The following is a 15,437-nucleotide window of genomic DNA, read 5'->3' as shown; positions in this document are numbered from 1 at the left end:
TGGTTTCTAAACTTTAGTTGTGTCGTTTCGTAAACGCGCAGCCCTCGAAATAATGTAGGTCGCGTTGTGTTCGGTTGGCTTCATATAATGCATAACCAGTTGCGTCACACGTCCTCAGATCCTTAGAACTTCCGGTGAACAGGGCGGTTCTGCCTTGCGAACGTCTAATACAACTAAATAACCGCTCTGTTACCGACACTACAAGATTGCAATTTTGTAATTGCCGTTTAAAAATTTTCCGTATAGAACCGCTTCGCTTTTCAGGTTGACGATCAAATGAAACTGCTGCAACACTCATGGTCGGATATGCTGGTGTTGGACCACCTTCACCAGCGGATGCATAACGGGCTACCAGACGAAACCACCCTTCACAACGGCCAGAAGTTTGATCTCCTATGCCTCGGTCTTCTGGGGGTGCCTTCACTGGCAGACCACTTCAACGAGCTCCAGAATAAATTAGCTGAGCTCAAATTCGACGTACCTGATTACATATGTGTGAAATTCCTCCTGCTCTTAAACCCTGGTCAGTATTTCTGTTGTGTTATTTTTAATGTTTTTTATTCATTTGTGTGACTTATGTGCGCTATGTGGCGAATTTTATTTCTGTTTAATTTTTATGAAGATTTGTGACTTCTTTTATTTGTTTGAAGAGTTCTCTTGGGGTTTCAGACGTGCGGGGTATCGTAAACGTGAAATGCGTCAGAGATGGTTACCAGACAGTGCAGGCCGCTCTTCTAGACTACACACTTACCTGCTATCCCACGATACAGGTAACGTATGACGTATAATGTACCTGAACAGTACATGTCAAACAAAAACATTAGTTTTACATATTATATCTCTCCCATAATACTCTCCTAAAGTCGTAAAAATGATTGATGAACTACTGAACCACAAAGAACGGTGGCCGTTGATACATAATCTCATACTAAAATAAGTCCTGAGAACATACGTCGCTGTACTGCTCCTTGTTAGGATGAAAGGCACACAATAACGTCAGCCGTAAGGATATGGAGAAATTGTTAGTTTGGAAAGAAATAAAGGTTGAACTGATGCTGTAATTTGTAAGCTGTAACGAACACGCACAAAAACACTGACTGAAAAAGTGAAAAAATGCGCGGATCGGCCGAGTAAAAATATTTTTGTGATCATGACCCTCAATTAATATTATAAAATAAAAATTATCTATTTCGAACAAATACATAACAGAATACAACAGGCTTTTAATTTAAAAGTTCAAAATAAGCAATTTGAATACTGAATTTCACATTTTGTGGTTAACAAACTGTTTTATTATTTCTATTATTATTACGGAAATAAAACCATATAAAAATTAGGTTTTTCCTATGTTCATGAAACTTTTAATATTCTGTAGTCTTTATAGTATATGTTAATTACTACTTACATTTTTAATATGATTAACGTAGGCTTCGTTCAAATTGCTTGTTTAATAAACGCAGTATTAGATTTGATACCGAAACTATCACAAAACTGATTTGTTATGTCGTAATACAATGCAATATTTGTATCGGTTTCATTTTAACTCTATTACAATATGATTGTCGGCAATTGAGAAAAAATCTAGCGGCATGTAACTTAATATTTCTAAATATTCCTTACGAAAAGGTATGGATTCATTCTGGGCGTTCCATTTTCCATATATGCAATTACCTTATTTGTTACACCAGGTTCCGTTTTTTTTATTTTTACTTTTACATTATCAACTGTTTCAGAAGTTACATGTTAAATATTATCTTGTTAAATATTTAAACATAAATTTGTATATGTTAATTTTCAGGACAAATTTGGCAAATTAGTGATGGTGGTGCCTGAAATTCATGCGCTCGCGGCGCGAGGCGAAGAGCACTTGTATCAGCGACATTGCGCGGGTCAGGCGCCAACACAGACTCTACTTATGGAAATGCTGCACGCTAAACGCAAGTAAGTTCCTTTTGAGATTTAAGACAAACCGCACAATTATTTTGGACGTGTAATCGTTAATAATTTAAATAATAAAATTTTCATAGCAATTAAAATTTTAATGTCAGCAATTTTAAAGAATTTCTAAATTCAAATCTCTATATAAATTTGTTTAACTAAGTTGTGTAATCAAAATAAGTAGTTTTTGTTGCCGTCATATGAAGAGGTGAATTACAAAATAATGAATGCTGTATATTATAGAAAAAAAATCGAACCTAAAAGTATAATAATAAGTGGACAAAAAGTTCGTAGGCTGACATAGATGGCGCTACTAGGGTTAAATTAATATGATTTTTATTTACTTCTATCCTTCAAGTCTCGTATAAATTTGACAACTTTAGTACTACAATTAATTTGTGAGATATAGTATTTTGAGTACAGGAACTTTTGTTTGTTAAGAAGTGGTTTGCTAAGTTTAAACGCGGCGAAATGAGCACCGAAGACTATGCAACCACTGATAGACGCTCCAAAGAGTCTGTTACCGACGAAAACATTAAAAATAAAATTGATTTTTATGTATTTACATATTTAAAGCAGAAACGAACTCACCTTTCGCATGTCAAATAAGTTTTCATAAATCACGTAAAATTACAACATTTCTTAAAATTCGTTTCTAAATTCAAATGATTGATGTTGAACTTGATCGGACGCGTTCTAATTTTAAATTAATAATAGATTTTGTATAAAATATATTGAGTATTATACGCAACGTTGCCTTCGATCGTGATTGGTCAAACGTAATATGACGTATGTCACGTGGCACTTATTGGACAAGATACTGTTAACCAAACATAATTAGTCGCACAATCATTTCGTCAGGCTGAACCACAAGAAATGATATAGATTTAGACTGTTTAAAACATATGGTAAATGTATTATTCTAGGCCAAACGGTGGTGATATGATTAACCGGAATGCTGAGCACACGTCAACTCTAGACAGATTGTATGTTACCTATTATAATTGTATTCAATCATCCTTTATAGAGTTGCCAGACAAAAACCGAAGCTAGCATATTTTGTGATGTTTCTCTTTAATTACTTATATATTTCCATTTCTGGCAACTTTATAGTAAATTAATAATTTGCATTTTGCAGAAGTAATTTGAATCATACATAATATTTTTATTTAAAATTAAAAATCCAATTGAATAAGTGAAATGCAAATTAACTCATTTTTTAAATAATACCTCATTATGTAGCCTATTGCACACACATATTTTATCACATTAATTCTAGCATATACATAATAATTGCCATTTTATGTAACTAAGGAAATTTTAGTGTATGTACTGAATTTAATATATTTATTTATTTATTGTATATCAAAACTAGATTTATTAAAGATTATCTAAATTCATTAAATTTTCCTGACTCACAGTAGATTTAGGTTTTATTATCTTACAAGGTATTGCAATAACTACTTAAATTAAATCTTATTGGAAAATTTTGACTAAATTCTCTGTTTTTGTTTAAGAACTCTACCAACTCTGTAAAATTGTCTGTACGCACGAAGGAAAGTGACAGAGATCTATAGTTACAACGGTTCATTTAGGAGCTAAAACTCCAAAATAAACTATAAAATCACAAAGTAGATAGGCGAGGAAATATTGACTGGGGAAAGATTTTATTTACAATTTTTATTCCACTTGGAAATCACAACTAGGTCGTGTCAGCACGAAGAATACGATAAATTAGATTAGTAGGACGAACAGATCTCGCCTCGCCCTATTTGTGCTCTGCAATATTTGCATACGTCGCTATTAAAATATTCGCGTTGCAATCCGAGTGATGTAATCAAAATTTTGTGCAATTCACAAAATATTGAACACATTGTATAACTCGTTGGATGATATTTACTTATTTTATTAAAGATATTATGAAAATACAGCACTAAAAATTAATTTTTAAAGAAATATAAATGAGCCAAAAAGGGAGCCTTCTATCAAGTCGTAGAAGCCTTTGAAGCCGTATTGCGGTCATAGTCTAGTTGCCAAGATTGCAGTGACCTACTTCATTATAGTTTTAAATAAAATTCTTTATTAAGTAGACCTTTAGGCTATTAAGTTTAAAATTTCTTGTGTTTATGTCAGGTGCGGTTTCCTGCCCAACGACACGATTGAGCCGCATGCTCCTATATAGTAAGCATTAAAATATTGTCTCAAAAGGCACCTTTTGCACTAAAAAGTGGATTGTTTCAGACACCAACCGCATTGGCTTGTACCATGGAATAGATAAATGGATTGGTACTTGAATTAGCATACAATGAGATGTCCAGACAAAATTTGATCAAATATTTTTTTATCTATTCTATGGTATATAGGTACAAAATATAGTTTATAAAGTTTACTTCAATGTCATACATACTCTGTCTACGGTCTTATTTATGAACATACTAATATGTTAAGAGGCTCTTTAATCTTCTGATACATATTTAAATATTGTTACTTTAAAAATACTGTATCTATTTCTGAAACAACCTACTCTCAGCACTATCACTAAATAGCACTAATATTTCGATTTCATGGTTATGCGGCTCAAACGTTACACTGCACTGTAACATCATAGACGCTTGCAATTAACGGGTGTCCTGGTGACTGGTTAACATCGTTTGGGCGCTTTGTATGCAGACTAAAACATTAAAATCTTCTTACTTTTGTATATAACCTTAAATGTAGTAAAATCCAATTGATTGACAAAACCCAACACTTAAATAGATTCAATGTGACACACTTATGTCTCCCACGTTCGCTTCGATTACTTCGCTATGACGAATTAAATTTTTATATTAAATATTCATTGCTCAAATTAAATACAATATAGTTAAGTTCTTTTTGATATTTTTTGTAAACAATAGTCTGGCTACATTTTGCCCAATATCACGAACTTTATCCATGGTAAACTCTTAAAAACTAACATTGTGAAATCTCGTTTAATATATTGTAATTATTTCCAGATCTTGAAACACCATTGAAGAGGAGCAGATTATTATCGAGGCTCCTCCAACAGCAAATGAAATAGCTACTACAAAATATTACTTATTATTGATATAATTTAGTTTTACTTGGTGTGAGTTATGTATATTGTGCCGAACGCCATATGGCGTACCTAGTCCCACAGATTTTATCTAATGCAGAAATATTTAACATTCGCGTAGCTATTTATTTTCCGGAATCAGTCCTACGTGGTGTCTTTAGAAATTGCGTGGTCTGTAAATATGTTTTATCAAAATTATAATTTTCGATTTAAATAAGCTTATTCCGGTGCATTAAGGGAATTAATATACATATTTTAGGAAAACGTCTGTGATTTTAAACGAAAATTGATGAACCATTATGTTAGTGTGTTGTGTAGATGTTAGTTTTAAAATCATGTCAGCGGGAAGACCGCTTTTCATTCATTTTAATATAAATCATTTATTATATAAATATATTAATTGTTTATAAGTAGAGCACAGCCGTGTTCTTATGAAGTTGTTAGAACGGTGTTTCATGTTGATAATGTAATGTAGTTATTTGGCTGAAGATATTTCAGTTTTAAGAGTTTATATTTAATAATCTATAACCACAGGTATATTATTCAGATCATCTTTTAACTTTACATTTGTTCAAAAGAGTTTTAAAATCTAATCTAAATGTTGTATAAAATTTAAATATATATGAAATTTATCGGCCGTACCAGTACAAATATGTAATTATACCTAATCTTTGTAAATATTTAAATAGCACATAACAGTGGAAACGCTACTTCTATTGTAAAGCCTTAAAAATCATAGATTTTTAAAAAGATGGGTACTAGCGTCAAATGCGAGGAGACAATGTATTTTTATAAAGCATATTGTTCTTTATTAACATATATAATATGTTAACTGAAAGTACATTATTTCGTATTTTTCTAACATAGCGTAATGTAAACGAAAATCATTTGTGTGATACAACTTGCGTTACAAATCTAATTTGAGAACGTTTTATTTAAGGCTTTCGCGGATTTCAATAATTCAATGTGATTGTCGGTTTGTTTATTTCGTTTTGCACTAAGTGCCACATCCAGTACATAATTAGATTTTATGAGTCTTTTCACACGCATTCTGTGGCTCTTAAACTTTTATATATAGTTAGGGATTATTGCACCGTTTGTATTTAAACCGTCCAGTGAACTGATTTAATAAAATCTTGCGGTCTCGCGTCAATTTAGTTTAGAGTTCATTGGTGAATAAAATTTAATGTTCCTCAAAAGTTGCCAGATCGGAAATATCGTTTTAAAGTACAGTATGGTGCAGCAGGAAACCCCGTTGTATATATTTTCCGTCGCTGTTCAGATATATAATTTTATATATAAATAAAAAATCCGAAAATTTCTTATACTCGATGCTTTATTGAACGCAAAGCTGATCTGTGATGGTATGAAATAGTTAGGTACATAGGCTGTGGGTTTTTCCTTACTAATGGGGCAACGATATTTCACTGCAAACACCTTGAACATTTTATAATATTAATTATCAATTATCAATTTTATCCAATTTTTAGCGATTTGTAGATAGATTTCCTTCGCATTTTAACACGAGTCAAAGATCGGGCGCGATTTTGGACAATTTCTTTTTATTACACCATTTTGTGCTTCCCAGCACGCGTTACCATTATTGCAGTATTTTAAACAATTAATGTCAATAAATTTGACACAATCAACGTACCAATTATATTTTATTACAGTATTTATTTTAATCAGATTTTGATGTGGTCAGTGAGTGCCATTACCAAAACAGACGTTATGTTAAATGCACGGCCCAAACTGATCAATGAGTTTAGTTTTAGGAGAAAAAAACAACAGAAGCATGTCAGTGTTCATAACGTTAAGACATTTTATTTTCACCCTACTGTAATTATGATTTTGATATTTAAATAATCGCTATATAGATAAAATAGTTTATGCTTAATTAAACTACTATATTATCTTAGGTAACGCAACTATATGTTGTATAGTGTTTTGTAAGTAAGTGTTTTATAACGTCGAGTAAGAGAAGTGTTTAATTGTTTCGGTGAGGTGAATTATATACCAAATTGGCGTTGGTAACGCTCACGCGGTAACGGTGTGGTAAAATGTGAAACGGGGATTCGAAGGCTTTAAGGCATTCGCTCTTATTCGTTCGCTGGACCCCCGTTGCCGTTGGGCACGCTTGTTCGGAACAAAGTCTCCTGTACATTACGAAATAATGCCCCATGCCTGGTCGGATTTATTGTTTTATTTAAAATCGTCACACTTGATTCCTTCAAACCATCAAACCACCTACAAAATTGTAGGTGAATAGAGGTTTGAATTCTTGTTGTGTCGCATTAAAATGACCAGATATTTTATATCTTTGTCGATATCGGGCCGGGCATAACCGCGGTGGCGCCATCTACTGCTCAGAACTTATGTTTTCCGTAGTAGAAAGCGCCGCGAAACGGTCACATTGTGAGAACATTTTCGTTTCGTAGTGTAAAGGCAAATCAGTGATTCAATTGCGTACTACATGAAGTGTACAATTGAATTACTGCGAGCACTTTGTACTTTAGCGTCCGCCAGCCTCAATTGCTTAGTTAGACGATTTATTGTATTCTATAACTACTTAATCTTGATTACACTTGTTCCTTTAATCACGCTTAATTCAGGAGAATACAAACTTTGTCGAGTGGACTTTGAAACACTAAGCAATCGTCGGCAGGACGCGTCACACATTCCAAAATAACAATAATCTTAACGTAATAACGCACGCCAACAAATGCGTTACAATATGTAATTTAACCACTTTGTTGTTCATTACCGATAAGTTAGATTTAATCTCAGTCGATGTTGTTTATTTTAGTTTGTGTATAGTATTTTTCAATTAAGTTTATGTGAATAACGTGAAATGAGCGAATCGACACGCCTAAGCCTGGAGGGTTCATGATAGCTGTTAATCTTAAGTACCTAAGTGATTTTCTTCTTTTGCACCTAACGTTCTTTGTTCGCGAAGCGTACGTTACGTGGGTTTGCTGCAGACGTCTAAAAAACGATCAATTGCGATTCGCATGTTCGATGTCGCACTCCCCTTGTATCGTTATTGTAAATATAGATAGTTCGAGGTATACAAAAATTGAACTTTAATATAATTTAAGCTAAATACAGCTTATTTTAATGTATATTGGATGTGTTTTACAATATGTATTTTCGGCCTTGAGTTGTAATTTTTGTATTTAAACTAAGCTTCATAAATTCAGTACGCATTCGCCCCTTTGTTAACTGAACGTCATCACATCACACGAACTTTACAAGTGACCACATCACACGAAAGCTAAACATATCGTACTTCAGTGAACAAAGGAGCCCGAAATCCATTACCTCACATTTTTGTACATTATTGTTATTATCCTTATTTGTATTTCGAGGTGTTAAGTTTGAACAGCGAACACGAAATGTGTTTATAGATGTCGACTTAGATACATATATGAGGCGGTTTGTCACCGCCCATTCGGTGTATTTATTTTCATGGTGTTTAATGAATATTGTGAGACGCACGACGCGTCGCCGGTGGCGATGGCCGCCGACGACCGTTACTGTAGAAATAAATAATATTTTCGTTTAAATTGTCTTTTCTTTCTACCAAAGTTCAGTTGTTGAGAAATTTATTTTTATGGAAGAATTTTATTTTAAGATAGAACGATCTTCAATTTTTGTAGTTATTCAGGCTTGTACTATTAACATTTATTCATGCTTTTATCATACCGGTAGGTAGGTAGAGGGTAGGTTCAAATGTTACCATGGCATTACTATGTAATAGAGACTTATACTTAAGCATGTTTCTCTATTTCTATTTCCTAAATATTTAGCTTTCTTTTTTTATTTAATGAGGAAAATGGAGCTCATCTGATGTTAAGTGATACCGCCGCCTATGGATACAATGCCAGGAGGACAAGTGCGTTGCCGGCTTTTTAAGAAATGGTACAATCTGTTTTTGAAGGACCCTAATTCGAATTGGTTTAGAACTAAGACAAAAATTGCCTTAAAAAACGCTCAGTTGTGGAATGATGGACGTATTTTGTATTCTTGTTTGATGTCCAATAGTGTACCTCAACTCTATTAATCCAAACAACTCCCTCTTAAAACTCCATGATAAATGCGGTAGAAGATATGGTAGAAATTTTCTTCTTGTTCTAATACCTGATAATTATAACGTGATACTTATTCCCAATATTAAAAAAACCTCAATTCATTCAATAATATTTATTCTACATTTATAAAAACAAATCCAATAATAACTTCACTTAAATTATTAAGGTTGCATTCTTAGGGATCCATCAAGTCTAATTGTTTCACCATTTATCATTGGGTTCTGTATAATACTTTGCACCAGCAACGCATATTCTTCAGGGTGGCCTAATCTTGATGGAAATGGCACAGATGACTCCAGCTGCTTAATAGCTGGTTCCGACAATTGGTCCATCATTGGTGTTCTAAATAGACCTGTAAAAATGAAAATATTTAAATTCATGAAATATTTTATTTACTCCAAATAGGTAATACTATAATGACTCAATAGTTCTAACTTATTTTACGCTCGTATTTTTTGAATAATAACAGAAATTTTTAAAACTCTTGGCGATTTTATTGTGATGAATAAATATAGAAACTACAAATATCGTAATTATAGGATAATTTGCAGTATGAAATCATAATTCTAGGCAATGCTTTGCGAAAGTTGTTCCAATATTCATACAGTTAAGATTGGTAGGTTATTCATATTCTAAATAAAAAGCCCTAAAAAAATATATTGCAAATGTCGCAAATATTAGGTCCTTATACATATGAAATTGGCGATTTGCATCGCAGGAACAAAAAGTAGAACAAGAATATATTCTATTTAAATTCTAATTAAATGTAATTAATCGAGTATTGCTATCTATGCACTTTTGCCATCTAATAGGTAACAATGGTTATGTTCACTCCCTGTTTTTCCGAGTCTAGGTTATACCAGTCTAGGTTAGATGATATGCAATTACAACTATACAAAATTTAGTAACTTTAAAATATTGAACCTCCAAAGGCTCTTTGAGCGTATACAAGCTAGCTATTGTATTTACCTGGCGCTATAGTAACAACTCGAATGCCTTGCTTCGCAAGATCACGCGCCACGGGCAGCGTCATACCAACAACACCAGCTTTCGACGCTGAGTAAGCAGCTTGACCAATCTGTAAATTACATTGTTCATACAATATCTAATAAGAGAAGCTATTGAAGAAATATGTAGCTATTTCTTACCTGACCATCAAAGGCTGCTATACTTGCTGTGTTTATAATTAGACCTCTCTGACCATCAGCATTAGGAGCATTCTTTCCAATCAATCCAGCCACTAGTCGGATCACATTAAATGTGCCCACTAGGTTCACCTTAAATATTATTTATGTTATTTTATTTCAATTTAATTGAAATTTAATTTTCAATTAAATCAAATACTACAAACCTCAATGGTTTTTTGAAAAGCTTTTAAATCAAATGGTTGATTTTTCTTAAAGTTGTATATTCTAGAGGCAGTTGCGATTCCGGCACAGTTGACAGCTACATCTAATCTTCCAAACTTGTCCACTGTTGTCTGAAGAGCATTCCTAATATCTTTTTCTGATGTAACCTGCAATAGTTATTTTATTATTTTAAACAGTTTCATTTAACAAAGTATCATCTGTGTGCACAATTAATATGGGCCTTGGTTTAATTATTCAAAGACTTTCGTATTTGACAACCTATAAAGAATCTTATTTGAAGAGAAATTAAATTATAATAAATGGGTAATATGTAGCATGACCATAAATGTTATGAATTTTTTTTATTTTCAGGGGCTATATTTCCACATAATGATTTTTTTTAAATTTCAGACTATTAATATTAACAATTGTAAAAACTATAAAATTAAACTCAGATAATTATTAATAGCTATAAGAAATGCTAAAGAATTAATTAAAGTAATTTTTGTAGTTAACACAAAGGAAAAGTTAATGTATGCAAATTAGCTACTATTATGTATAATTCAGATATGGTTATCAAACTGCATATTAAAGAATTCTATAATGAGGAAGGGCCATTAGAATGTTTTTAGGGTAATATTTTATGGTCTCTGTATTTGTTGTCAATAATAATACATAGTTGGCCACAACATAACTAGAATAAAGCTTAAACATAGGACCAATATGGCAGTAAGTAGTGTTATGATATGTTTTTGTATAAATAACAATTGAATAAAAAAGCAGACTAAATATGAGAACTAGAACATCAAACTCACAAAATTCAGCCAATTTATCACCTTGCTTGCAAATGTTGAAATAAACTGTGTTCGTAGGATTAAGTAATTATTAGGATTAAACACTTACATCTACGGGAACAAATGCTGTATCATTACCCAATTGCTTGGCGACGTCAGCCCCTGGACTTGATGGTAGATCACATATAACCACACGTCCTCCTTGTTTTAGCAACTGTTCAACAGTTGCTTTTCCCAGGCCTGACGCGCCCCCTGTGACGATACCAACAAGACCCTGTCAACATTTTACGATAAATTAAAATTAGGTATAATATGTATTAGTATTTATTGTTAAAATTTTGAAGAAATAACCTCAACATACCTTAAACATATTTACAATATACGCGCCTCTTGACTTCAGTGTAGATAAAATGACTAAAGAATTACGCAATCAGTGTGTCGTGTCCTTATTATTACAGTGTAATTTTATAAGACTTGATAACAAGTACAAATTCCTAATTATCATTTCTCATTTGTAAACAATAGCACAGTGCACACTAATAAAGCCCAAATACCACAGATTATTTAGTTGCAGATATGTATCTTTAGTTGCATAAATTCATAAAAAATATATAAGATTTATTTATTTATAAAAACACTCGACGAAACACAAAAAAAACAAACATTAAATTACAAAATAAAAAATACAAGAAATTTACTAACTGTAGGAACTAACAAATAATATAACTTTTGCCAGCTCATTCAACGGTCAATGAAAAAGGGTCCGCTAACCTATGTATTTTGTTAAGTAAATAAACACACCGAATAACAAGTGCCCTTTGCAGAAGGTTAGTCCTAGCTGTAGGCACTTGTACTAACGGCGGGGGATGTCGCTTTCTGACGTACCCAATACCCATTACCCATCAGGCACATTGAAGCTAAGGAGTAAGGTACTGAAGTACTGCCGAATTACTGTCCTTGCTACGTAACATCTTTATTAAGTACATCACAAGCGCAAATTCTCGGCGTACCCTTGGTAATAGCATATAATAATATATGGCTCAATACATCGAAATTGTTTCTGAACTGATTTAATTTTGTGCGAAGTCCTTTGACATTCTGGTAGTTTATACTAATTTCTTTATTTTTTTTTTACTTTGTTTGGCTGAGTTACGAAACCAAATCCATTCCATATTTCCGTCTGATTTAAAATATATAAACAGGCTTGCGGTACGCTTGTAATGGTAGGGGAGCCCACGATGCTAAATGGGGATTTACTCGAGCGTCGTGGAGACCTATTGGGTTGCAAAGCTTAGATGATAGGAAGAAAAAAATGTTATATGATATATACCTTTTCATCGGTGGGGAAAGCGGCTATAGATGTTTAAATATGTAAAAAAAAACTGTTGCATGGACATACTCGAGCGCGTCAGATATTGATAGCATCAATGTCCTACGTATTTTTAATAATGTACGTATGTTAATCTGATCATTTGCATGATGGGGGTGGTTGTACGTAAGGGTTAAAAATGAAAAAAAAAATAATTTAATCGAGCGCGTCAGGTTTTCTAAGGGGGTGTTAAGTGCACCAAAAAAAAGCTCTCATTCAATAATCTGACGATTTCGATCAGACGCAAACTCGCAGCCATTATTATAATGTGCAAAAAAAATTCGCCATTTTGAAATACTCGAGCGCGTCAGATTAAGATATATATGGTTCAGATTTATATTCTAAACGTACTGTCTCATAATCTGACGATTATCTAGAGGGATTTGCCTGATCTGCCAAAAAAAATATTAGAAAAACGGTTCACCCTAAAGGCCATCCCTGCAATTCCATTCCTGGGCGCTTAAAATTGTACTTATGAGCTCGCTGAGTTCAAAGAAATAATATTTCTATGCGTTTGAGTTCTCCCAGCTCGAAAGTCTGATAGATGTTTCATAGAACACTATTTTTGAAATTTTCAAACCCCAATAACTTTTGAATGGATCAAGCAATTTTCCCGCGGTTGACGGCGATCGACGCATTTTTTAAGCTCTAATTATTTACTTTCATCAAAAACGATAATCCGATATGAAATGTCGAAGTTATGTGATAGAAACACTTTTTTCGGTTTTCTTTCGTTCACGATATCTCTCGAACGAATCAACCGATTTTGACCAATTTGGTGGCGATCGACGTCGTTTTTCAAGCTTAAAGGTGGATTAGTTTTTTGAAGTTGATGGATAAAGCCGTTTAAAAGTTATTGCAAAAAAACAAATTGTTATTTTTTTGGATTTTTCAAAATTTCTCAAAATCTATCGGTCCGAATCGGTTCAAATTCACATGAAATCTAATTTTGAGGGAAACGCGGAGAAGGAAATGTATGCATCACGCAGCTGCACGCGTTTATCGTACGAACTTTATCGACGAAATTTTGTTATTTCGGCTTGCGGAAATCGTCAGATTATATATTTTTCAATATTCTTGAATTATTTCATTCAAAATAAAAAAAAATTAGCTACGCTCGAGAATGTCAAGATGACGTTTTTTTTTTACAACTTTGCTGCCCTCCCCTCTCTTTACGTCACTCTCAAATTGTCAGATTAGTGGAATATACACTTTTTAGGATGTGATTAACTCACACTACCTTAATCTGACGCGCTCGAGAATGTCTGATGATAATTTTTTTTTTACTAATCTGATCCTGTATCCTTCACGGGCGGCCTTATATATGGGCCTCATATTTGGTGGAGGTACTTAACCGGGTACAAGGTATCCCCCTGTATATTAATCTGCCGCGCTTCAGTAAATCCCGAAATCCCCTCTTGGGCTCCCCTACTATAATGAAAGATGCGTACTGACGCTCCGTGTTTGATTTTCTCAACTTTTAACCGCGTCTGACTCAGTTGCCAAAGCAATAGAGTTAGTAGGTACAGCAGATGTGATGGAACGCGGGCGACCCTGTTGTCTGTTTCCTTTTTTTAATGATTCTTTTACAATATTTGTAGATATAACGTTAGAATTACGACTTTGTTTTGAAATATCAAGGTTGCTATTATTATTTATCTCTGGAGAAAAACTATTGGCTTGTCTCGAAATAATTTTTCCTTCTAATGTAGTAAGGATTTTTAATATAATTTCTTCTATGTTAGAACTTTGAACCGGCATTTCTACCCCTTGCTCTTCTAGCAGAGTATCTAACTCTCTCGTCCACTACAGACAACCTTACCTTGAACAGATTTATATATGTAGAAGTTCTGGCTATTCTATTGCGAAATTGAGATAATTCATCCCTTAGCAGTCTTATATCATCTTGACTATTTAGTGGGATTTCGGCGTGTGCTGACTTTTTGGCTGATCAGACACTTTTCTATTTTGTCCCCTACATTTAGTACACATCCATTTCTTTGGGTCAATATCCACTGTTACGCAATGCTTGTGATACGACCCCGCAAATGTTCACTTTTCATGCCATCTATTGTGTTGTTAAAAAACTTGCTTTACTTCACACTTATTAGCCAATATTGCTGTCTTCCGCGCTGCACCCGTGGGTGGCGCCGGGAGCCCCGTTACGCCCGTGGGCTTGCGGGGGGTATCAGTTTCGCGCCCCGCTCAAGGGCGGGGTGGTCGTTGTGGCGGGCCTGGAGCGGCCCTGGGCACTTATTAGCCATATCGATGTTTATTGTCCACACGCTACTTGTCAATAGATGGCGTTAATACGTTAGTTGACTTTAACTTGGACAAAAATCCCACAATCCCACAAACTAAGGTCACAGATAGTTATAAATCAGTGTGATGTAGCTCCATAAAAGTACAGAAGCAAGTACTCACTTTAAAATCGTTTTTTATTTGTGCCCACCGTCTGGCGGGAGTAACAAAGTGGTATTTGATGGTAGTAAAACGACTCCATAGCATCTACGACAATCTTGCAAAAAGGTCATGAGCGTCAATAAGCTTTCTCACTTGCTCATATGCGTAAACCATTTATCGTTTAGAGAGTCAACTCTTTAATATTAAAGCTTTAAACTACAGCATAATTTTTAGATGAATATTCATCAATATGAAACTTAACCAAATAATTGGGTAGGATGGATCATTTATTTCTTCCTTCAACTTAATCGGCTCGTCTAGATGTCTAACGCCCAAACCTATCTCAATCCATTTATGACCATCTGAGATGGACATGTTAATCCAAATATTGATAAAAGTGTGCCAATAACCAATCGA

At 33.8% G+C, this 15,437-nt stretch overlaps 2 protein-coding genes across 7 annotated transcripts in view; one reads left to right on the top strand and one right to left on the bottom strand.

Annotated features, from left to right (window-relative positions):
• The window catches only part of LOC110999067 (nuclear hormone receptor FTZ-F1), a 57,143-nt gene extending 48,563 nt beyond the window's left edge, over nucleotides 1–8,580 (top strand). For 2 of the 6 annotated variants that reach the window (XM_022267975.2, XM_022267958.2), the window contains 6 exons: nucleotides 265–523; nucleotides 670–770; nucleotides 1,799–1,941; nucleotides 2,865–2,924; nucleotides 4,072–4,119; nucleotides 4,935–8,580. In XM_022267975.2, the coding sequence (XP_022123667.1) occupies nucleotides 265–523; nucleotides 670–770; nucleotides 1,799–1,941; nucleotides 2,865–2,924; nucleotides 4,072–4,119; nucleotide 4,935 (612 nt within the window). In that variant the 3' untranslated portion in view covers nucleotides 4,936–8,580. Of the gene's footprint in view, nucleotides 1–264; nucleotides 524–669; nucleotides 771–1,798; nucleotides 1,942–2,864; nucleotides 2,925–4,071; nucleotides 4,121–4,934 lie in introns of those variants that run through there. The other 4 variants (XM_045634139.1, XM_022267965.2, XM_022267983.2 and 1 more) reach the window with 3 other exon arrangements.
• A 622-nt stretch (nucleotides 8,581–9,202) lies between these two features.
• On the bottom strand, nucleotides 9,203–11,785 carry LOC111000559 (3-hydroxyacyl-CoA dehydrogenase type-2). The gene is made up of 6 exons (XM_022270045.2): nucleotides 11,610–11,785; nucleotides 11,358–11,522; nucleotides 10,457–10,621; nucleotides 10,254–10,382; nucleotides 10,075–10,183; nucleotides 9,203–9,457 (listed from the first exon to the last, which is right to left on the bottom strand). The coding sequence occupies exons 1-6, from the start codon at nucleotides 11,616–11,618 to the stop codon at nucleotides 9,267–9,269; spliced, it is 768 nt and encodes a 255-aa protein (XP_022125737.1). The 5' UTR covers nucleotides 11,619–11,785; the 3' UTR covers nucleotides 9,203–9,266.
• Between the last annotated feature and the right edge of the window lie 3,652 nt (nucleotides 11,786–15,437).

Source organism: Pieris rapae, chromosome Z (assembly GCF_905147795.1).
Source record: "Pieris rapae chromosome Z, ilPieRapa1.1, whole genome shotgun sequence".
NCBI lineage: Eukaryota > Metazoa > Arthropoda > Insecta > Lepidoptera > Pieridae > Pieris > Pieris rapae.
The sequence above is the reverse complement of the archived record's forward strand: the minus strand, read 5'-3'. Positions and strand labels throughout refer to the sequence as shown.